Consider the following 24,854-nt stretch of genomic DNA (forward strand, 5'->3'; position numbering starts at 1 on the left):
CGAGTATTGGACAAAAGTTATCTGTTCCTTTAACAAAACGGGCTTAGTGGGATACAGTTCGAATGAAACACTATTATGAAAAAAAATTAAACTATTTTATGCTGTGGAAAAGAGCTCTCTATAATACTTAACTATATTCTAGCTTTCCTTATCCTAAAAGGTAAATCACTTCAGACAAAAAAAGCTTTAATTTCTTTTGCACTTCTGTTTTGAACTTGTAACTCGGAAAGCATGTCTTGCACTGTTCAGTCTTTTGATTGATCACTTTAACAACCTCAGAATTGTTGTATACAGTGGATTATTTTTTTCCAGTTGGATATTTTTGGAACCCTATACAAATATCACTGTCCTTGTTTTATTTTAACGTGCTAAACTATGTAGCTTTATCATTCGACTTATGTTTTCTTTTAATCAACTGTTGGCTTGGGTTTAGGTGGAATTAAATTAGGGAATCATACTGGAAAATGCCACTTACTGGTGGTAGTTTAAGGTTTGGAAAGTACTATGGGTTAAAGTGCAAGTTCAACACTATTATATCTTCTATGTCTGTCCATGCAATGTGGTTCTTGTATTCAAATTAACAATCTTAAGATAGGCTAGGGAACCTAGAGCCCATATGAAACTCCTTGACTTACTCTACCCTTCTGTATTATTTGTTGCAATATTTTCCAGCACTGCAATCACCTTTGATTGATGGGTCTTGGAAGTTAAAGTTTACATTGAGTTAATGGCATATCAAAACTTAACCTCCTTTCCGGGATCTTTCTTATAACAAGTTTCTAATGGAAAACTCATGTCCCTGTCAGACAGAAGCCATGGAACTAGAGCCAGAGCTTTATTGGGGCAGAAGTTTTACTCCAACTATCCTCAGAGAAAGAAGTTTCTGTCCCATTCTTGACAACTGCAAATGGAAAAAACTGAAACAGAAGTTTAGGATGGCTTCTCAGTAGCTACTATGGCTTATCTGCTTTCTCTCCTCCCTTAGTAAACTGACTCATTTTTATATCACAATTTATAATCCTATCAACCCTTGGAACACTTGTAAAACTCATCAGAACCATACATGTTCCTTTCAGACACATTAGCACTACTACAAAGACTACTGCTTTCTTCTTCAGCCTTACACTATTTTTCCTAAGGATGACATGGCTTTAAATCCTCAAGATACATTTTTGCATCCAAGGGGGTCGGAGACTTCTACATAAATCAATGTATTTTGCTTCCACTGTTTCTTCCAAGACATGATCTCCATGGGGAGAGATTAGCTATATCTGTTAAAATGACTATTTTGTTTTATTTAAAAACTCAAATTTAAAAGACTGTCCATTTGGGGCTATGGGTGCCTTCACTGTCAGCTAAAAGCACAATACAAAAGCCAATTACAAAAATAAAATCAAAATAGCAGAATTCTTCTACACACCAGTCACTAGTCAGCATATTACATATTATCTGCCAAACAAAAAGCCTACAATCACAGCTCGGTCTAAATGTCAACTCAGAGAAACTTTGTAGGATGCTTAGGTCAGATCTGAGATACTTTAGAATTAAGCTGTGTACCACCGGGCCGGGGGGAGGAAGATGCTTTCCCAAAGGACTTCACAGAGAATGCCTTGCCAGAAGCCTGTTCTCTAAAGGTTCAAACTGAGTACCTACGCAGATCTCAAATTGTGGCAGTATGGCATAAAGAGACAGGAAGGCCCTTGGCCATTTAGGGCCTTGTAGGTCAAAACCAACACCATAAACTCTGCATGGAAGCCAATAGGCACCCAGTGCAGATTCTGGAGCACAGGTGTCACATGTGCGCCACGAGATAACACACTTATGAAGCATGCTGATGTATCATGCATTAATTTCAGCTTCCAAACAAATGTTAAGTATGACCACCTTGAAGAGCATATTACAGTAGTAAAAAGTACAGGCGACAAAAATATGAAACAAGGACAAGGTCAGCATCAGAGAGAGGACTGCCATCTCCTGATCAAACAGAGAGGAAAAAAAGTCCTTATCACTGCCACTTGTTGATCATCCAAAAGCAGCTGGTAATCTAATCAGACCACCAAACTACAAACTTTGGTTACAAGTTTTGTAGATTCACACTCAGTCAGGGGTACTGCTAACTTCCGCCAGCTTGTCTGCTTCCTTACTGCAACTCACCATTCACTACCTGAGTCTTCTCAGGATTGAGTCTCAATCAGCTCACTCTCATTGCACCCAGACACTAGGAAAAACACTGAATCATACTCTCTGGATTGGTGAGATATAAAGTTGGCAAAAAGAAAAGGAGTAATTGTGGCACCTTAGAGATGAACTAATTTATTTAAGCATAAGCTTTCGTGAACTACAGCTCACTTCATCGGATGCATTCGGCTGTAGCTCACGAAAGCTTATGCTCAAATAAATTTGTTCGTCTCTAAGGTGCCACAAATACTCCTTTTCTTTTTGCGAATAAAGCCTAACACGGCTGCTACTCTGAAACCTGTCATATAAAGTTGGGTGTCACTAACTCTAGCAGCCCCATATATGCAATGAAGAGGGATTAGAAAGTAGATCCTTGTGGTATGCCATGACAGCCCTGGTGAGGGGGAGGGAGGGAAGAGCAAATCCAATTACTATCCTCCATGGTCTATCAGGAACAAACAAAACAAACTAAGGCAATGAAGTGCAGCCCTGTCCATTCCCTTCAGAGATCCCAGGCATGTTCAACATCACCTCATGATTTAAGGTACCAAAAAGCTGATTGAGGCCTATCTTAAAATAAACACCTTATCTTTTTGCATCAGGTGGTTGTCAATACAATAAAGCATTCTGTGCCATACTCAGGTTGGAATCCCAGTTGCTCAAGGTCAAGTAAATCAGAAGCACAGATCTTCCAAGATTTGTCAAGATTTGCTGCCTTTCTACAGTTTTAATTGGATATAATGCTCTATTTTTGGTTATCAAATATTTTCAGCGTCAAGATTTGGCTTTTTCCAACAGGGACTAAATATGACGCACTCAACAGGAACATTTGGAGACACAGACCAACAGCTGCTGATCCCAAACAACAGGACAAAGAGAAGCACTTTACTTTAAAGCACTCTGTGCTCTGTCTTCAAAAGAAACCAGAGGAGCAAAATGGATAAAACTGTGCTTTGTAGCTTCTTAAAAATTCTGTTGGAGATTTAGTACTAAAATGACTCAGGTTTTAATCTACTATAGGAAAGGCAGCTACCATGGCTTCCCTAATGAATTTCTCAATTACTGAGATATATTGAGGCTGCCATTAGGAGCTCAATTCAAACATTTACTAAGCACTAGTCTTTTGATTTAGATGCAAGATAAGATGGTAGGCATGTGAGAGCAATTTACTCAACTAGTTTTCCTTAGGCACATCTCTGCTGGCTAATCTCTATCGAGTTGAGATCTGCAGAAGCAATTTCATGGAGAAAAGAAGAGCAATCACCTTAGTGTTTTAGTGTCAACAGGTACTTTAACCCCATCCCCCTATGTCTGTGACCCCAAAAGAGTATGCAGCAGGCTAGTGAATACTTGGACACAAAACTGGAGGGAGTGCGGGGATTCAACCCAGTCATCTTTACTGAAGGTGGCTAGTCGTTTTGTCCATGCGACTGTGGTTTTGCTATTTTGGTAATGGCATTAGCCTTACTCCAAGGCTATGGTTTAACAGGGTTACTGATCCAAATTATGTTTCTGAATGCTGTCAACATTTCGGTAGAAGTTATTTCCCTGTTGCCAACATCTGTTGTAATTATAATTAAACATACCCTTTTTTGCCAGTAGAGTTCCGTCTTAATAGGTGATCTGCAAAAGCCTTGCTTACAGTTTATACCTCATTAAAAGGAAAGTTTAGTAGCTTAAGTTTACAGAGTCACATTAATTAAAGCCTTTAAAATCAGTATGGGTTAAAACTACCTGTAAGCAGAGTTTACGCTATAAATTAGATCTGACAAAAAATGGCTCATTGAAAATACTTTTTGACAGATTGAGAGAAAAGATTATTTTCATAAGACAGCTGCTCAAATGAAATGCCTTGAACCAAGTCATGGGCAGTTTGTGCATAATGACAAAATTACAAATTAGCATCAACCTATAGTGCACCATCTAATATGGGTACAAAAAACATTTTCTTTTGGATAGTACAGTTAGAGAGTTAATATTTTGTTTTATACATCTATTGTAATAGATTAAAAGACAGCAGGTACAGTATTTATCTAGTATATTATATGGCTGAGATTTTCAGAAAATAAGGAAATTAGATACCCACATTCCAGTAACAATGGGTGTTGGGAACTTAACTCCCTTTTTCTGTAAACCCCAGCCTGTTTTAAAAATTTAGTCTGGTGCACATAGATTATACTTTCATACTTTACTTATTGACAATTAATTTACTGACAATCTGGATTGCATGTTTTGTTTTAAAACACCTTAATCCTTTTCTAATTATATCAGTGACTTCCCTGCTTATCTGTATTCTGACTCTGCATTCTACACAGAGAACTTTGGAAAATAAGAAATGGTTAATTCAAGGGAGGGATACTTTACAATTTTATCTGCAATAGCAGCAGGAAGATCTGGGTCTGTGTTCAATAAAGAACTCAACGTTTAACTAATATAACGCAAGATCACACTGGTAAAACCAAAATGATGGCCATCACGATTTTCATGATTAAAAATCAATTGAAAGATGATCTCATAGTTAATACAGTTCAACATAATATTGGGAATATTAATGTAACATACATGAGAAAATACAAAGAAAAAATACTTCTTTTTAGAGAAGCAGAATTACAAGGTATCTTTAAAAATGGTTTGCTTCGCCAGCAAGATTTTCCCTCTATGAAGGTTGAGTTCACAGATAAAAGAAACTACACCTTGGGCTGCTCTAATCTATGCGGGGGAAAGTTACCGATAGAATCAGCCTCGAGAGCAAGTGAGGGCTGTATACAGCTACTTTGGAGTTCCTTCACTTAGCTGCACTCAGAGTTTATTGGGTGCAACTAAGGATTGAGCCTGAAACCTCTTGGCTAAGGAAATTAAAAGGTAGGAAGACTAATAAAGCCAATATGGCTCCAGCAGAAGCTCTTTAATGATATGAAAAATCAAAAAGGAATCCTACACAAAGTGGAGAGATGGACAAACTGCATGGGTTTCTTCCTCCTTGTTGTTAATATTAATTGTTAAGCATCTGGCCACAGTTAACCTTATTAGTGAATGCTGAAACAAAATAGGCATTAAACACCTCAGCCTTTTTGATATCATCCGTTATTAGCTCTCCTTCCCTGTTAAGTAGAAAACCTACACTTTCCTTAGAGTATGTCTACACTGCAACGTAAGACCATGCTTGAGCCCGGGCCGAAGCCTAACCTGACCAATGTGAAAAGGTTAAAAAAATTGGGCTTGAGAAAAGACGACTGAAGGAAGTCCTAACAACAGTTTTCAAACAGAAGGGTTATTTTAAATAAGATGATCAATTGCTCTTTATGTTTACTTCTTGTCCTCCTTTCTGTGATGGGCTGAATCTGCAGTAAGGGAGATTTAAATGAGATGTTAGAAAACCCTTTTTAACTATAAGTGTAGTTAAGTTCTGGAAGAGGTTACTAAGGGAACATGGGAAATCCCCACCACTGTTAAGAACAAGTTGGTAAACACCTGTCAGAGATGGTGTAGGTTTTCTTGGTCCTGCCTCAACTCAAGGTTTCTTCCAGCCCTGCATTTCTATGATTTTATGATTAAGTATGATTGACTAGAAACTGGAGAACACAACAAGGCCCTGAATAAGGGCTAAAGCAGCAAGAGGCACTCCCACATCAGATTTCAGAGTAACAGCCGTGTTAGTCTGTATTCGCAAAAAGAAAAGGAGTACTTGTGGCACCTTAGAGACTAACCAATTTATTTGAGCTCAAATAAATTGGTTAGTCTCTAAGGTGCCACAAGTACTCCTTTTCTTCTTCCCACATCAGAGCCACTGAGCAGTTCCTTCACTGACCAATCAGAAAGGAACTGTCTGCAATGTTCTGGATAAGGTTATGTCTATACTGCAAAGAAAAACTCAGTGCCAAATCTCAGAGCCCAGGTCAATTGGCTCAGGCTGTAGGATTAAAAATAGCAGGATAAACATTCCCACTCAGGCTAGAGCCCTGGCTCTGGAAGCCAGAGGGGGTGGTGGAGCCTGTGCCCCAGCTTGAGTGGGATGTCTACACCTCTATTTTTAGCCCTGTACCCCAATGCTGAGGAGCCCAAATCAACTGACCTGAACTCTGAGACTCCATGCTTCTGGTTTTTCTTTGGGTGTAAACATACCCCTGAGGTACTTGAAGTTGGAGCATATTCAGCAAGTTAGAGCTCTCAAGCCAGCCTGCAGGTGCCTCACCAGATCAAGTTTCTCAAGACCTAGAGGCAGTTTCCCACATGACTCATGCTGAGGCAGGAGACATCAGTAATGAGAATTCTGTACAAGTGGTATTTTTAGAGAACTCACAGCACTATTAGCAAGTAATTAGACACTAATTGTGTGTGTTTTTAACCAGTTTAAGCCATTAAAGATCTTAATACACCACTACAAAAACCCCCAATTTATTAATCTGTCCTCTGTGCAATGGCAAAGATGATCACCCTGCCTCTTCATGCCACATACAAAGTGAAAGACAATGGCACTCTGTCCCCAACATGAAAAGATTACAACAGGAAGGGAGTTTTATTTGTTAAACTACTAGAACTATTTCCTGTAGTCAGCTGCCTTTTAAACCTCTTCAGCTAAGCACATAGTGACATGAACTGCTCCATACTCCCTAGCCCCACATGCTTTAGATCTTGTCTGGTTTGAACGGAACCGTAGAGAAATCCATACCTCTTTAGTAAATAATCAAAAGTTAAGTCTAACTGAAGATTCTTTGGTTTTAATTACAACTCTTTTCTAAACTCTCCTGAAAACATTGCATCTTCTTCTTGGCTGAACTCTAGACACCTACTGTATTTGCAGACTATAAAACCTCTCAAAAGGAACTTTGTTAAATTAAAATTGACAATTTGTCTTTGAACTCTTGATTTTAAGCAAGGCAGTTTTACTAGATTTTCCTGCCCTGGGGAAAATAGCAAAACTAACTTAAGGAACAAAGGCAGGAATTTCAACCCACCTCAACCAAATGACCTGCTGAAAAAACAGTGAAATTTAACCACTTAGGGGCAGATTATCTTGTTAATTATGCACATAATATACAGTTTAGATTTGATATTTGTTTATCAATAATAAAAAAGCCAGGGATTTCATTAAGCAGTATTTTCAAAGGGAAAATAACCTTGCCAGACATGAGTAAAGTAAGACTGAATTTTAAGGGGTTGTATGGCTAAAAACCCTTCAGCAATGCAGATGAAGAGTAAATCAAAAACACTAAGGAACAAACAATGCAAAATACACACACTACAGGAGAACAAAAAAGTTAGAATGCTTTAAAACTGCTGCACTTTAAGGAAAAAAGACAGAACCAAGAAGAGCAGTGACAAAAGGATTTCAATGAACATGAATAATGGCAACCTTCACAGGATTAGTACACACCTTCCTTTGGTGGATTCTCTTGTAGTTTTACCCCTCCAGAATGCAAAGGTCCAACCGTAGTCTGCAATTCTGTTGGCTGCCTCTTTTCACAACTGAAGTCTGGGAGTCGTGGAGCTTGTGGTCTAGTTTTTCTTGCAGGATTCAGGAAAAAGCAGTACGCACACCTAAATGCTGCACAGAAGATTACAAAAGCATACACAATAATAATCTCACTTTCAGCTCTGCTGCTGCTACTTGTGAACATTTCGGGTAATCATTACTAGGGGTGTCACAAACATCAACAAAACATGATTGTCTATGGAAGAAAAGTATTCTTAAAGATTTATAAGACCAGTTTCTTGGGGTTTTTTTTGGTTTGGCTGGGGTTTTTTTGTGTGTTTTTTTTTTAAATACATACTCCAGTACGGATATCCATTCCCTTTAAATTATTCTGTAAAATATTATTATTCAGTCATTTCCTTCACTGAGGGCTACACCTTGATGTGGTGGGAAGGCTTGAAAGTTCTCATGACCTGGAGAGCTTTGCCAGCAGGAGTTTAACTTCTGGTAGAACCACTCCAGCCAGCCAGGTCAAAGACTAGGGACCAGACAATAAGCAGTCCATTGCTGGGGTAGACAAGACTCCTAGCCCCAGTAGGCAGCTCGTCTAGGAGAAGACATACTCTGTATTAAAACTGGAGCTAGCCAGTCATGGCCCACAGACTTCGGCGGAGCGGCCACTTTCTTCTTCAGTCTGCAGCGACGTTTGGCTGTGGGCCATGACTGGCTAGCTCCAGTTTTAATACAGAGTATGTCACTTTGACCATCAATGGGATCTGCATATGATTGTCTCAATTGTTTCTCCTGCACATTGCAAAGTGCTGCATCTTTGTTTGGCAGACCACCCGTTACAACCTTCTGCACCAGTAGATAAAATGGCCAAAAAGGATGAGAGAATTACGACCAACTTGCTACCACTTTGAAAAATTATTTGTGTAGCTCATCCATCAGACTCAATGGGAGACTCCATTATTACTTGAAAAATAATCTGCTCTCATAGTATTTAGTAAGGAAAGCCACGTTTGTGTTGGAAAAATATTATATGCTGTCCAATAATTTAAAATACACTTTTACAGAAGACCAAACAAGTCTCTTTCTTGCACATTTGGACTGTTTGTTGCTCAGACGGATACACAGAATACATGCTGTCAGATCAGTGAGAAATGAAATATATTGCCTATTGTGCTGTATATTTTCTCCCAAACAGAGAGACAGACCCCCATGCGCAATGGAAAGAGAAGAGAGATGCCTGAAACTATTTCTTACACATTAGACTTACTGTAGTTTTATTTTGCCTCTTTTGTACATCATCTGTGTTCAAAAAAGAACTGGGTCTGTCTTAAGTTATTGTCAGCCATAAATTGACATATAACCTCCAGGGCTTGTTCCTACTCCTGTTTTGATGCCTCCTTGAGATCTTCTTGCCAAAACAAGATTTTCTATAAGTTCTGGTAAAGCGGAGAACTTTAACGTCAGATAGTTTTTAGCTATAAAACCCTTTTGAGGGCTATTCATAGCCCACAGTGATTCTCAAGGATGTTTTGGAAGAGGCTTATTTCTCCTGAATAGTTTTACACACACAATATACTCGGCCTGAAGGTTGTAATAAAGTACTTTTTTAAAACTTAAAATGTATCCTTAGCTACTGAATAGTAAATTACCATAAGTGGCATTTCTTAGCTTGTACTAAGTACTTAACTAGAATCTAAATGTTACAGTACTGTAACAGTCTCTCAAGAAGTACAATACTTATTTTTTAAAAGAACAGACTATGTAAGTTAGTTCTTACCAATGTATTCAAACTCCTCCTTCAGAGCCATACCATTATGAGAAAAACACTGTTGACATATAAGGGCATACCTTAAAAAAAAAAAAAAGAGTAAAAATACAGGTGTTAAGTTGAAGCTAAGTATTCAGACAATGGAACTGCTGTAGAGTATTAAAGCTGAGCAACTTTCAATATAGTTAAAATGTTAACAACAAGTAATGCCCAATCCATTTATGAAGAATGTACTGGTTAGCAGGGTCTCTTCATTTACACATCAGCAAAAGACAAATTTTGAATCATAATCTTAAGAATTAAACCAAGATGGTTAGGTCTTAACCTATCACATAGCTGCAATTTAAGTGTCTGTTTCATACTAGACTCAATAGAAGCCACATCAAAAATACTGGTAATTCAACTTTTATGAGGAAATACAATGATCTGATTAATAGTTCCTCTAACAGAGTTAGAAGGCCAGCTCAAGTGGGTTTGGGACAATTCAGCAGGCAATTAGTTATAAGCAATTAAAATGATGATACATGTGAAAAGAAATTAAGAGTCTCGGATGTTTTTAGGTGATGGTTTAATTCATTCTCCCACTCAAGCTTCAATAAGGCTTTTCTTTTTCATTAGTGCACTATCATTTTAAAACTGCTCCTGCTAGAGTTTACGCTTCTGAGAGTGGGGTAAAAGAGAGTTCAGGCAAGGCTTTAGAGAGCCAGTTCATTAGGAAAACTGTATATGAAGCCACCAACAAACATAAGCAGCAGAATTCTAGAACATCTAATCCTGCACAAACAAAAACCAGACTTTCAACTCATTGTGTATGTGCTGTTACTTACTATCAATAGCAAAATTTTACCTGTTCTGTGGACCATCACCAACTAAGTATTCAACAACTCTATCCAAAGCTCCCCTGTCTCGAGGAAGAATAGGTCTTGCTAAAGGAGGGCCTGGTGGATGGAGACCTAACAAATGAAGTAAGCATAATGAATTGACTTGTAACAACAAAGTCGTACTACATAACGTACTAGTTCTACTGTACATGCTAATACCGGGTATTAATATGTGCAGTAATTTTAAACGGTCACATTTGTGAAATCCACTAGGGAAGTTGTACCACTTTAGATAGTTGGACTGCAGCTAGTTTTCTTTTCTCCAACATGTTATTCTTAAAATTCAATTGCTCTTGCTGTTTAAATCTTTCAGTTTTATCAGTTACTAAATGTGAAATCAAAGTTATGATTTCTAAACCACTTATTTAAAAATACTGGTAAGTAAGTTATTGTTGTTCAAAAGTCAAATCTTTGAGGAAAAGGATTATAAAAAAAGCAAAAATCCACCCTTGTAAACTGAAAAACATTTGAAGGAATGTGTATGAACACACAGCATGTCCAATTCTCATTTATCTTAAGGCCCTTTAACACCATGTTGTCAGTGTAAAGAGATGCTTACAGTAGGTGTAAATATCAGAGCACGCACTGGTGCTTGTGTATTTGCTGGAATAAGGGATCTCACTTCAAAATACTTTTGCTCTCATTGCCTATGTTAGCCAGACTAGGCAGAAACTAGGGGCAGAAATTCACCTGCTCCTCAAATGTAGATTACCAAAAAGCCAAAAGGTTAGACAAAGTCAGTCTAGACAGCCCAAAATTAGAATCTTAAAAATATAATCTTGCGTATCAGCATCTTAATACCAACAATGGACAACAATCTCTCCTAGTACCAAAATGGCATTATTTAAAATAGGTACTGCAGAGAACAAATGAGAAATCCAAGATTGAACACAAAAATGCTGTTATAAGCAAAGAAATTAAGCAAAGCTAAAGAGTGATCTCGTTCTGCAGTACAGTAGTTCGGGAAGGCTATTGGTGCATTCTTCCCTGTCAATTTAAAGGATCAAACAGAAAAAAATTAAAGTAAATTTACGATCCCAAACTATTTCAGAGGGCAAGCCTTAACTTTTTGCATTGCCATGAGTACTACTGAAAATTTAAGACAGGTTTCAGAGTGGTAGCCATGTTAGTCTGTATCAGCAAAAACAATGAGGAGTCCTTGTGGCACCTTAGAGGTTAACAAATTTATCTGGGCATAAGCTTTCATGGGCTAGAACCCACTTCATCAGATGCATGGAGTGGAAAATACAGGAGTAGGTATAAATACGTGAAAAGACTGGAGTTGCCTTACCAAGTGTGAGGTCTGTCCAACCAAACAATTCAATTAACAGTAGGATACCAAGGGAGGAAAAATAACTTTTGTAGTGGTAATGAGAGTGGCCCATTTCAGACAGTTGACAAGAAGATGTGAGTAACAGTAGGAGGAAATTAGTATGGGGGAAATTAGGTTTAGGTTTTGTAATGACCCAACCACTCCCAGTCTTTATTCAGGCTTAATGTGATGGTGTCCAGTTTGCAAATTAATTCCAGTTCTGCAGTTTCACGTTGGAGTCTGTTTCTGAAGTTTTTTTGTTGAAGAATTCCTACTTTTAGGTCTGTTATTGAGTGACCAGGGAGACTGAAGTGTTCTCCTACTGGTTTTTGAATGTTATAATTACTGATGTCAGATTTGTGTTCATTTATTCTTTTGCGCAAAAGAATAAATGGACACAAATATAACATTCAAAAACCAGTAGGAGAACACTTCAGTCTCCCTGGTCACGCAATAACAGACCTAGAAAGCTTATGCCCAAATAAATTTGTCAGTCTGTAAGGTGCCACAAGGACTCCTCATTGTTTTTGGAAATTTATGAACACCTGTGGTAGAAAACCTGTCAACTGTTGCTTCAATGAGGTTTCATCTCTAATAGAGATGCCATATTATGGATCATCTCCCTCCTATTTGAAATCATGAAATCTCCCTTTTGGAAACTATAGCAGTTGACGCAACATGAAAAAAATAGCGATGAGAAAGAATTTACGTACTTTTAGTCAATTTTCATAAGTGTTTTGTCCTCTCAAATGAATTAATCTCACAATCAGATTTTGCTTCTTTTTGTCTCTCCTCACATATAGAAGTAAGACCACCCAACTCTCCACAGACCAGAGTTTGGGAACAGTGGGTCTGCTGTACAAGATATAGGCAACCTTAAAAACCTGCAAATTTTATTTCCTGTAGCTTTAACTCTTCTCTTCCTTACTCCTGAAGTTGTCAGCCACATTATGGAAAGATTCTTGTCAAATTAATTTTTAAAATCTAAAGTAGTCTCAATTATACAAAACCAGTCAAGTGTTAACAATTATTATTCCATTTCCCCAAACTCTCACATTAGCGGTCAAGAGTCAAAATTTGGCCAAGAGCTGAATGAATAATAATACAGATACCCTGTGATACACTGATAACAAATACTGGACAGATTTTACTATGGTCAATGCCAGCTGCCTCCTCTCCCATTACTGGATGCCTACATAAATACATTGAGTAGAATTCCATATTTTAAAGGGAAATTTGCCTCAAACCCAAAATAGTTCTATGTCCTGAAATGTGCAATTCTCTAATCTTCGGAAATAAATCTTACATTGCCATATCATTTTTCTAGTGTCCCATAAGCGAGTTTGAAAGTTTGTCCAGACTTTATACTGAAAAATTTTTTGTTCCAAATTTTAAGCCGTTCATCAGTCAGCAAAACCCAAACTGCTTTTGAAAATAGGGTAACAATGCAGGTGGTAAGGATGAATACCTTTGGCTCAGACTTCATCCACACTTAATAAATTGTTTCAATTCAGATTTGTTAAACATAAAAGTTAATAGATTAAAGCTACAATCCAAACGCTGATTCGTGAATAACCAATTTTAAGGTAAACAATGTTAACAAACATTAATTACAATGTACTGTTGCAGTACTATTCAATGTCAAGGCCCTAACATTTGACATCCCTCAAAATGCAACACAGGAAAATTTCTGACGATTTTTTTTGGTAATGATTCACAAACAAAACTGTACTTTGAATGAAAAAGGCCTTTGAAAACCTATGTTTAAGATAATAAAGAATGCTGACAGAAAAGGTTTTTTGTGTTTTCCATAACTCCCCATTCCTGCAATAGATTAAGGGGTAGAAGAGTGACATACATGTACTGAAATATAGAATGAAGAATTGCAAAATGGTAAAATTAAGAGCTTTGTTAGCTCTATTTTAATAATTTGTAATTCTGGATACCGAATGGGTTTAGATGAGGCAACACTTAGGCCAAGGCCTTGCCTGGCATAAGTGTGGTTTTGCCAATCCCTCTTTGATATAAATTGCCGTTTTGTATAAAATGATATTATTGCTAGCAAGATACATAACGTGTCACGTTGCAAGATGTAAAGAAGATACACAAACATGTAATGATAAATATAAAATCCTAGGTTTCTGGGAAAGCTAGGAACAGGGTGACATAGAATGACATGACCCCAAAACTGCAAAACCAGCAGGAAAAATTAGGTAAGTTAAGTAACTGAAGTTTGCACGTGCATATTGTATGGGTTACACACACGCACACATGAAGGGGATGATGTGATAAAAGCCTACTGGATAAAATTAAGTAATCTAGAAATGTGTAAAAGACTCAAGTGAACAAAGCCCAAATTACAGAGACTGCACCAGAAGCTGTAGGAATAGGACTGAAGGACTAGACCAAGAGATCAGAGAAGGCGATGATCATCATGGAAGGTGGAAGAACTTTCCAGTGCTCCAGAAGGCAGTAATTTGGGCCCATTTACCTATTCTATCTCGTCTGTTATTGGCATAAGCATATGTTCAGACATTATAAATTACAATACTTCTGTCTGAAGTTGTATAAATAAAGGCAAAAATTGATTAAGCCTAAATTGGGTGGACTTGTGACTCAGTTTCCCACTTTGACATCGAACAATGGCATCCCTGGGTGGGCATGAGTCCATGATGTCTTGCTCCTTGTGGTCACTTCCAGCTCTTCAGGATTATGAAGGCTCCAGATACTAGGATACAGATACAAGCCTAAGGCTTGGAAGGCTATAGAGAACAGTGCCCTGGCCTCCAGCCATGGTGTTGTCCAACACCCAGACAAGAAAGTAAGTTCTCAATCATAATGGAGGAGTATGTTAATATAATTTGCCACAGAGAGGCATTTGAAAGAAAAGTCTTAGCCAAGGAAGAACCTTGGGATATAGCTGAACAGACTTAACAGTAAAGTTGAGAATAATAAGAACTATAAAAATTCCCATGAAAAGGGACTGTATATGGAAGTAGTATATTTCATGATCTTGTGTCTGAGGAACAAGTTAAAGAACGCTGCAACTAGTTACAAGTACAGAATAGAGAGGTTGTGGCCAATGACCAAATGACAACCACAGTATTTGCTCTTGGTAAAAATCAGTCAGTGAGCTATGACAGGGAGAAACTAAGCACAACACAGATTGTTGTACAGTTACGGAAAGACGGAACACACAGTAATATGTCCAAGAATATAAAGTACAATCAAACTATAGAGAATTTAAGGAAACGTAAGGATATTGGTACTAGTGAGGACTTGTCCCATCTGTACCTTTGGGAAGAAGATAATGGTTATTCTGATTTGTATTCCCCCTCAAACTATAAACCTTTTTGCTAAAATGCTGGCCACTAGTAACACAGAAGATTATAGACCTCTATAATTGTTAAAAATTTGTATTAAGTCATGGAAGGACAAATTCAGTGGGGGATGCCACTCACCACAAGGATCCATGAAAATATGTTTGTTAAGTTTGTTTGTTTGTACTAGAAACAGAAAAAGGTTGGGAGGGGGCTCTGGGCTAGGCCTGGGGCAGGGGCTGGGGTACAGGAGGGGATATAGGGTGTTCACTCTGGGAGGGGGGTCAGGGCTAGGGCTTTGGGTGCAGGACGAGGTTCAGAGTGCAGAAGGGGGTATGGGGTGCTGGCACCGGGAGTGGGCTCATGGCTGGGGGTTCAGACGCAGGAGGGAATTTCAGGTGCTGGCTTTGGGAGGGGCCTCAGGGTGGGGCTTGGGATGCAGGAGGGGCTTCAGGGTGCAGGAGGGGGTATAGGGTGCTGGCTCAGGGAGGGGGCTGGGGTGCGGCCTCCCCCTGGGCAGAACTTACCTCCGGTGACTCCCAGTCGGCAGCGGGTGCAGTGAGGCTACGGCAGGCTCCCTGCCTACCCCAGCCACACACCACTCCCGGAAGTGGACAAAGTGCACTGCCCCTCTCTGCAAGCCCCGGCCCCCACAACTCTCCCGGCCAATGGGAACTGCGGGGGCAGTGCTTGCAGGCAGGACCAGCGCACGGAGGGAGACCCCTGCCCCTGCCCCTGGGGCCGCACTGGCTGCTTCTGGGAGTGGCATGGGACTGGGGTAGGTAGGAAGTCTGCCTTAGCGGCAGCCACACTACACTGCCAGAGATCAAGATCAACTGGGAGATCCTTTAGGATCGACTAGTTGATCACGATTGACCAATTAGTGACCACTGTTCTAGACTAATACATAGCCTTACTTCAAGAGGCAGCTTTGCATATACACACACAGACTAATGTATTATCATAATACATATATCTCATGCAATGTATTGTATTTTCCTAATAAAACAAGTTTTTTTTTGTATATTTTGAATATAAAGTAGGTTGAAAATCAGAAAAAAACTGAATACTTTTTGTAAAACCCGGGAATTTTTCGGTAAAAATTTGTTTAAACTGAAAACGAAGGGGCTTATGCTTTTTATATGTAATTTTTTGTTTTATATATTGTAGGCACCTATATTTTGAAGCACTCAAACCAAATACAAACTGAGTTTATATATTTGTGGCATAACTTGCCAACTGAGGAGCATCAAAAATCCACATTCATCAGTTAAAAATGTTTAAAGGGAAAGCATAATATTGTTAATATTTTGCAAAATGGTTCTTGGAATATTTTCTAAAATGCTTGTTAAACTGTATTAAAACAAAACTGCAGTTTTTAGGAACTGGCTTCTCTTGGGAGTTTATATTTGAATATATAGAAATAGTTGCTCCTTCATATAGTTTGCTTTAAAAATGTAGTAGTTGGGAATGGAACCCACAAGTGACTGAAGCAGTCACTAAATTGAAACCGGTATTAAGCTCAGTTCCAGTGTTGGTTCAGCCTGACTATTCACAACCTTTTGTGTTGGAATTAGCTGCTGCAGAAATAGCACTAGGAGTCGTCTTGGGTCAACATAGAAATTCAAAACTCAGACCAACTACTTACACATTGAGACACTAACTCCTGTAGAACAGAAATATACCTGGTATGAAAGACATATGTTAGCTACATTTGGGCTGATAAGCATTTTGCTTATATTGTGGGACCATCATCTTTAATTATCAATACACACCGCAGTACAATTCTTGTTATTTGCCCAAGCACTAATGGAAACCCCAAAGAGGGCTAATCAGTTAGTCACAATAATGAGGAAGCTGAACATCACACTATAACTATACGTAATGTGAAATGCAATGTTTGCATATATATATATTAATAGATGTTTCACAAGCTTTAAAAGATATCCGCATAGGGAAAATGCATAGCCTCATTACCAACAAGTATCTGCTGGACTGGTATAGGAATGAAACAACTAGTCACAGAGGTTAATATCCTCAGTAATCTAGCTGTGGTAACAATGTCATCTCTTAATTATAATTACTATACAAAAGGCTATTTTTTAAAAAAAAAGTCTGTCCGCCCCACTTTCACTACCAATAAAGTAAGCATCCTCAAAGACTCCAATTTTAAGGAACATGTACCATGTCCAGCCATATACCTCACATACTGGAAGACACTCACATGAATGGTGGCAAGCACCTTTTCTGGACTGCTGCACAGAAGTGCAAGCCAAATGGATCTGCTGATGTAATGCCCTAGGGGCCATGCAACCAATCTGTGGTATAGATCATAATAATGAAACAGAAACCCAAGAAAGAAATCATTTTTCAAACTGCCAGTACAGCTGAGTACCTAGAATAGACATAAAAAGTGTGAAATAAAGACTACTGTGTGGTTATACAACAGTAAAAATACAATCATGGAGGGAAAGTGTGCCCATTCAATCAGCTCAATTGGTGTTTTATTCTTAAAATTCAAAACTATAATTGAATCAAAATTATACCTATACTCAAATTTGTTGAGCCAGTAGTAGTAAGAGTCAACTAAGCTTAATTGCAAAGGCTTTGCAATTACTTCCTAACTTTAAAATACCTCTTGTAAAATTAAATTTGCACTTAAAAGTCTTTATTAAAATAATATACAAACCATTGAATTCACATGCAAGAACAATTAAATACAATATATAGAGTAAGTGTTACACCCAGTTTCTGGGATCAAATTAATATAATTGGGGAACATCCAGATATGGCATTTAATTTTAAGATACATTATGGATACCAGTGTTGATAATTGTAGTAATGCTTATAATGTGTTGTAAGATAAAGTGGATTTGTGGCTCAGTTTCCCACTTTAAGCTCCAACAAAAATCAGTTAATCTGATGAAAGCTATGAAAACGAATAGTTATGCTTTCTACCATCTCCAGTTGGCTTGAAGACCCCATCCTACCCTTATGGATGATGACCAGTTATACTGCCTTTATCACCTCCTCGCTAGACTACTGCAATGCAATATACTTAGACAAGAAGCCATCAACGCTTAGGAAGCTCAGAGTATAGAATGTTGAAGCATGTCACCTAAGCAGCATGGGTTACGATAAGCACATCAAACCTGCTCTCTGCTTTGACACTGGTTTCCCCACAGACTATCCAATCAAGTTCAAGGTCTTGATCCTGATCTTCCAAGTTGCTTAATAGCCTAGACCCAAGATATTGAAGAGTGCCTAAAGCACCAGAAGGAAGTGCACTCTCAACAACTCTGCTCCTCAGGCGCAACAGAACTTACTACCTTTAGTATTACTGCTTTAAGAGTAAAGCTCGCCCGTGCAGGAGATAAAGCCTTCTTTGGTGGACAGTCCCAGACCGCGGAATAAACTCCCACAGGAACTAGCTACCACCACAAACCTGAGCATCTACCACTTTAAGTGAAATGTACCTTTGCCTTCCCTAACAAAACAAAGCAACAAGTATTAATTTATAAATGTATAATACTAAACTGTACAAGATTTCCCCCCGGGGGGGAGAAGGTGAGAGAAAAAGTTAACCACACATGACAGATATTCATCAGATGGAGAGTTTTTTGCAGTAGTGCATTGAGCAGATACTACAGTCATGAGGGGCTGTATAAGAACCTAAAACAGAACACAATATATGGAAAAATCATGTTAATTACATGCTGTGTGAAGACAGACAAGAACCATAATTATACACAGTAAGGAGGGCAACCAAAGAAAGACAGTTACCTTTTTTTCTTTTTTGTAACTGGTGTTCTTTGAGATGCATTGCTCATGTCATAAGAATGTTCTTATGACCATAAGAATGTCCACTCCATTGTAGGTGTGTGTGCTCGCCACATGCACCGGTGCTGGAAGTTTTCCCCTCAGTGGTATCCATAGGGGACCAGCTCTGGTCCCCTCTGGAGTGGTGCGCGTATGCTGCGGTATAAGGGGTATTGCTGGTTCCCCCCACCGTCAGTTCCTTCTTGCTGGAAACTCCAACAGTGGGGAAGGAGGACGGGTCATGGAATGGATATGAGAAACATCCCGAAGAATACCAGTTACGGAAAAGGTAACTGGGTTTTCTTCTTCGAGTGCTTGCTCCTATCCATTCCATTGTAGGTGACTCCAAAGCAGTACCACTGGAGGCGGTTCATGGGCGTGTAGGAGTTCATGGGCGTGTCAACTGCAACACAGCTCTGCCAAATCCAGTGTCATCTCTGGCCTACTGAGGGATGGCGTAATGTGTCAAACGTGCACGCTGAAAACCATGTGGCGGCTCTGCAGCTGTCCTGGATGAGGACGTGCACTAGGAAGGCTGCTGAGGATGCTTGAACTCCGGTCAAGTGGGCCTTCAATACAGGTGGCAGTTCAGCCTGTGCTAACTCATAACAGAACCGGATACAAGAGGTGATCCAGTTCTAGATCCTCTGCGAGGACACTGGAAGGCCTTTCATCCGGTCTGCTGTTGCAATGAAGAGTTGGGTCGACCTGGGGAAGGGCTTGGTGTGCTCCAGGTAGAACACTAGGGCATGCCAGACATCCACGATATGCAGCCACCTCTCTTCTACGGTGGAGTGTGGCTTTAGACAGAGAACTGGGAGAAAGATATCCTGGTTGACATGAAAGTGGAACATCACCTTAAGCAGAAATGCGGGATGGGATCACAGCTGGACCTTGTCCTTGCAGAAAACCGTGTAAGGAGGTCAGGAATTAAGGGCTTTAATTTCAGATACTCACCTCGCCGAGGTAATGGCTACAAAGAAGGCAACCTTCCATGACAGGTGTGAAATGGAACAAGAGGCCAGGGGCTCAAAGGGAGGTCCTGTGAGCCTCGAGAGGACAAGGTTGAGGTCCCACTGTGGAACCGGATCCCAAACCAGTGGGAGGAGTCACTCTGGGCCTTTTTGGAACCAGATGGACATGTCCTGGAAGAACACAGATTTTCCCTGGACCTGCTGGTGGAAGGCCAATATGGCTGCCAACTGCACCCTGATAGAGGAAAGAGCAGGGGCTTGAGGCTTAAGGTACAGCACGTAACCCAGGATAGACTGCAAAGACCTTGTTGGTGAGATGCCATGCAGAAGAATTGCTTCTACTTTGCTAGGTAAGTCGCTCTGGTGGCAGGCTTTCTGCTTTCCAAGAGGACTTGCTGTACCTGGCTGGAGCAGGCCCTCTCCTGCGGGTTCAGCAATGCAGCAACCAAGCCGTGAGGTGAAGGGAGTGAAGGTTCAGGTGCAGGAGCTTCCCATGGTCTTGTGAGAGGAGGTCTGGGTGGCTGAACAGTGGCCATGGAGGGGCCAGTGCCAGATCCATGAGCGTGCCGAACCAGCGCTGGCGAGGCCACGCTGGAGAGATCATGACCACCCGTGTTTTGTCTGTTTTGACTTTTGCTAGGACCCTGCTGATGAGCGGAATCAGTGGGAATGGAGTACATCAGATCTCCCTCCCACGACAGAAGAACGGCATCGGAGAGGGAGTCCCTGCCTAGGCCCTGGAAGGAGCCGTACTGTTGGCACTTCCTGTTCTGTCTGGTGATGAACAGGTCCACTCAGGAAGTTCCCCACCATTTGAAGAGCAGTTGAACGATCTCTGGATGCAGGGACCACTCGTGGGGAGAGAAGAACCACCAGCTGCGGTGATCCGCCGGCATACTCCGGCTGCTGGGGAGGTGCGACGCCTCAAGGTGGATGTTGTGCTGGATACACAAATCCCACAATCCGAGTGCTTCCTGGCAGAGAGCCAACCATCAGGCTCCCCCTCACCTGTTGATGTAGATCATCGAGGCTGTGTTGTCTGTGAGTATCCATACCGCTCAACCAAAAAAATGTGGCAGGAAGACTTCGCAGGCTCGGCAGACTGCTCTGAGTTCCCTGATGTTTATGTGCAATGTCAGCTCCTCCGGGAACCACATCCCTTGAGTTCTCAACATGCTGAGATGCGCTCCCCAGCCAAGGTCAGAGGCATCTAATATCAGAGATACCAAGTGTCAAGGACTCTCCAACGGGACTCCTTCCAGGACCACCCGGGGGTCATTCCACTACTGCAGGGAGGCAAGTATCTTCGGTGGGATCATAACAGCCTTGTCCAGATGGTCTCTGGATGGGACGTAGACTGCTGTCAGTCACTGTTGGAGGGGTCACAATCTAAGCCTCACACAGCAGGCAACACAAGTACATGCCGCCATGTGGCTCAAAAGCCTGAGGCAGACCTGGGCTGTGGTGAGGGGATATGCAGAGACACTGGCAGTGAGACTCACCAATTGTCTCGAATCAGTCCTGTGGCTGAAATGCTCTGGCACAGGTGGAGTCGAGGACTGCCCTGATGAATTCTATTGTTTGTACTGGGATTACCATTGATTTTTCCTCGTTTATCAGCAGGCCCAGGGCATGGCACGTGACCTGAAGTGCTGAGATGTCATGCTGGACCCGAGACCTGGAGTGGCCCTTGATGAGCTAGTCGTCGAGATATGGGTAAACCTGGATACCCTGATGCCTGAGGTAGGCAGCCACCACTGCCATGCATACAGCCTCAGGGCTGTAGCCAGGCTGAACAGGTAATGAGCAGGACCCACCATGAAACGCGGGAATCATCTGTGTCCCTGAAATATCGATATGTGAAAATACGCGTCCTTCAAATCAAGGACGGCGTACCAGTCTCCTGGATCCAGGGAGGGAATGATAGAGGCCAGGGAGACCATGCGGAACTTCAACTTCTTGAAGATATTTGTTGAGGTCTCACAGGTTTAGGATGGGTCTGAGACCCCCTTTGGCTTTGGGGATCAGAAAGTACCACGAGTAAAATCCCTTGCCCCTGTACTCCTGAGGGACTTCCTCCACAGCCCCCACTTGCAGAAGGTCCTTTTCCTCCTGCACGAGCAGGTACTCATGAGAAGGGTCCCTGAAGAGGGATGGGGGATGGTGGTGGGAGGGACAGAAAGAAACTGGAGGGTATAACCCTGCGTCCCGGTGTTGGGGACCCATGGTGTTGAGGACCCGAAGTTATGGGAGACCCATGCAGAGAGGAAAGGTTGGAGAAACATGGGGAAGTAGGATCCGGGATACAGGCTGGTAGGTTGCCCTTGGGCGAACCCTCAAAATGCCCGCTTGCCATCCTGTTGGTTGCGGATGGAGCTCAACTGGGCAGAGGGCACCAGCTGGTGACCCTGCCAGCATCTGTAGCTTCTCCCTTTTTACAGGCAGGCTCCAACCTGGGCAGGCTCCCAGAGCCCTGGGGCTGCGGCGACAAACTGCTTTCTGGCCGGGCCCAGGGTATAGAGGCCCAGGGTCCACAGCATCATCCCAGAGTCCTTTAGCCCATGTAGTTTTGTGTCTGTTCCACAAACAGGAGGTTGACTACTGAATGGGAGATCCTGTATCGACTGTTGGACCTCTGTTGACAGACCCAAGTGTAGCCAGGATGCCTCCTCATTGAGATGGCAGAGGCCACTGTTCTGGCCACAGAGTCCGCCGTGTCTGAGGCCGCCTGAAGGACCACTCTGGCTACTACTTTGGCTTCTTCAAGGATTGCGTGGCACTCTTCCTTGGGGTCCTCAGGCAGTGAATGCTCGAACTTGGCCTCGGACTACAACATGTCGAAATTGTAGTGGCCAAGCAGGGCCTGGTGATTGGCCACTGATAGCTGGAGGCTTGAGGAAGAATAAGTTTTCCTTCCAAATAAATCGAGCCTCTTTGAGTCTTTGTTCTTGGGGGGGGTGGGGGAAGGGGTCGCTCCTAGTTGGTCCTGGCTTTCCCATTCATTAATGACCAAGACCACCAGGGAGCTTGGGGCAGGGTGTGTATAAAGGTATTCATAACCTTTAGCAGACACATAGTACATTTGCTTTGCTCTTTTGGAGATGGAGGGAAGCGACGAGGGTGTCTGCCACCCCCTCATGTAAGAGCAATGCCACCCTGGCTGGGGCCGCTGAGCTGACAATATCAAATAGGGAGTCCGAGGGTTCCTCCAGCTTCTCAGCATGGAGCACCAAGTTTGAGGCTACCCTCTTTAGTAGCTCCTGATAGGCCTTCACATCATCCTGTGGAACTGGATGAGTGGACCTTGTAAATCGCCTCATCAGGAGAGGAAGAGGAGGAAGCAGGTGCTGGAGGGTCTGCTGCCTCTGATGGTTGCTCTATTGGTCCCTTGATGGGGGCCATGTGAACTTGAGGAGTCTTTTCCCCAGTCAGCTCCATATTGGGTGGGAGATTGTGGCCGACGGCTTATGCAAAGCACCAAAGACCAACTTGAGCCCTTGCAGAAACCCCCAAGTATTCCAAAGGTAGGAGGGGTCAGGCCACAAAGTGACGGGTGGTGCCGTTGGTAAGGAGGGTATCCCTGGTGTGGGACCCTGGACTGCTAGTAGGGACTCTGAGGAGGAGGGATCACGACCGGGGGACCAGGACAGTGCTGACTGTCCATCCCAATCACGACTGTGCCAATCTCGATGCTGCGATGGGGGATCTGTCAGAATGTGATGATTCCCTGCGTCGAGCTCCCGGAGACAGATGGCATTCAGCGGACCAGCGACAGTGGCCTGGCAATCTACGCCTCATGCTTCTTGAGCGGTGCCGGTCCGTCAGAGAGCAGGAGCATGTTAGCTGCTGAAACAGGGAACTTCAGCCCAACTGTGGTGACCCATACCAGTGCTCCAGCGGCCAGTAGTGAGGCGCTTGGGACCATCGGATTGGGTTTCCAGAGTGATCCACACACTGGGGGAACAGCTAGGTCGGTCCTGGTTTTGGGGCTACAGGGATGGGAGCACTTCCATGGGCCTGCGCCATGCCACTGGTGATCAGCGTCTCAAGCCCGACAAGCGGTGCCCTGAATCTGGAGACCTGTGGGGGCTCCGTTGGGCTGGCCTCCTGATGTCTGAGGACTGATAGCTCCACACAGGGCAAGCGCTGGTGGGACACTCCCTGTGGTGGGGAGTGGTACTGCGCCGATGGTAACCACTGAAAGGGTCCCAGGCCCGATTTACCCCTGGAACGGGGCACCATCGTGACTGGAATTGGTAGCGCTAGTATATCCTCGCAGCCTGCAGGGCCTCAGGCGTCGATGACACGTCCAGGTGCCGAGGGCCCACATCACTGTCCGAGGTGGCAGGTGTGTCTTGGGGTGGGCTAACCCGCTCGACCTGAGCCGGAACCCGACTCCCACTTGGGGGGTCAGAACCTGCCCTTCTTGGGTCTTTGCTCCCCTCCGGCTCCCTCCTTCCCTTTGTGGGATATAGTAGATCGTCCCCTCATGGTCTTTCTTTGCCTTCTAGCCAGTGCTGGGGAGGGAGGCAGGATCAGTGACAGTCTGAAGACGGCACCAGCAGAGTGCTCCGCACCGATGCCATGGTGCTGGGAGCAGAGTCTGACCTAGATGGCTCCAGTTCCAGTGCTGATTCCATAAGGACTGCCCGGAGATGTTTTGTCTGAGGTTTGAAACCCTTACAGATATGACACTTGTCACTGATCTGGGTCTCGCCCAGGCACCTCGGACAGCTACTATGCGGATCGCTGATGGGCATCTTTTTTACAGCCGTCACAGGGTTTGAAGCCTGGGGATCAGAGCATGCCCTGCCCCTAGGCTGAGTCCCATCTGGGACTAACTCACTCACTCACTCCACTAAAGGGAAACTACTAACAACTGTAAACTATTTACAGGCAAGGTTCATAAGAATGACTGAGATGGGAAAGGGTCAGGCATGGTCATGCTGTCGTAATTAGATGGCTTTGAAGAGATCTTATCAGGGAGGCAATCGCGAGGAACCGGTTGTTCGAAAGTTGAGCTCTTGCTTGTACTGAATTGAGTCCTGCCCCTATGAACTCTATCCTTTCGACCAGGATTAGGATGGACTTCTGGAAGTTCAACAAAGGGCCCAAAATATCAAAGGTCAACTGGATGAACCATAAGTCAGCCTTTACTTCAGCTCTGGACCAGTGCT

General features: G+C 42.4%; 1 protein-coding gene across 6 annotated transcripts in view; it reads right to left on the bottom strand.

Annotated features, from left to right (window-relative positions):
- The window catches only part of LNPK (lunapark, ER junction formation factor), an 85,208-nt gene that overhangs the window by 13,881 nt on the left and 46,473 nt on the right, over positions 1 to 24,854 (bottom strand). For all 6 annotated transcript variants that reach the window (XM_073305933.2, XM_073305932.2, XM_073305931.2 and 3 more), the window contains 3 exons: positions 10,219 to 10,324; positions 9,381 to 9,451; positions 7,553 to 7,723 (listed from right to left, as the gene is read on the bottom strand). In XM_073305933.2, coding sequence (XP_073162034.1) covers positions 7,553 to 7,723; positions 9,381 to 9,451; positions 10,219 to 10,324 — 348 coding nt within the window. The remainder of the gene's footprint in view (positions 1 to 7,552; positions 7,724 to 9,380; positions 9,452 to 10,218; positions 10,325 to 24,854) is intronic.

Source organism: Lepidochelys kempii, chromosome 11 (genome assembly GCF_965140285.1).
Source record: "Lepidochelys kempii isolate rLepKem1 chromosome 11, rLepKem1.hap1, whole genome shotgun sequence".
NCBI lineage: Eukaryota > Metazoa > Chordata > Testudines > Cheloniidae > Lepidochelys > Lepidochelys kempii.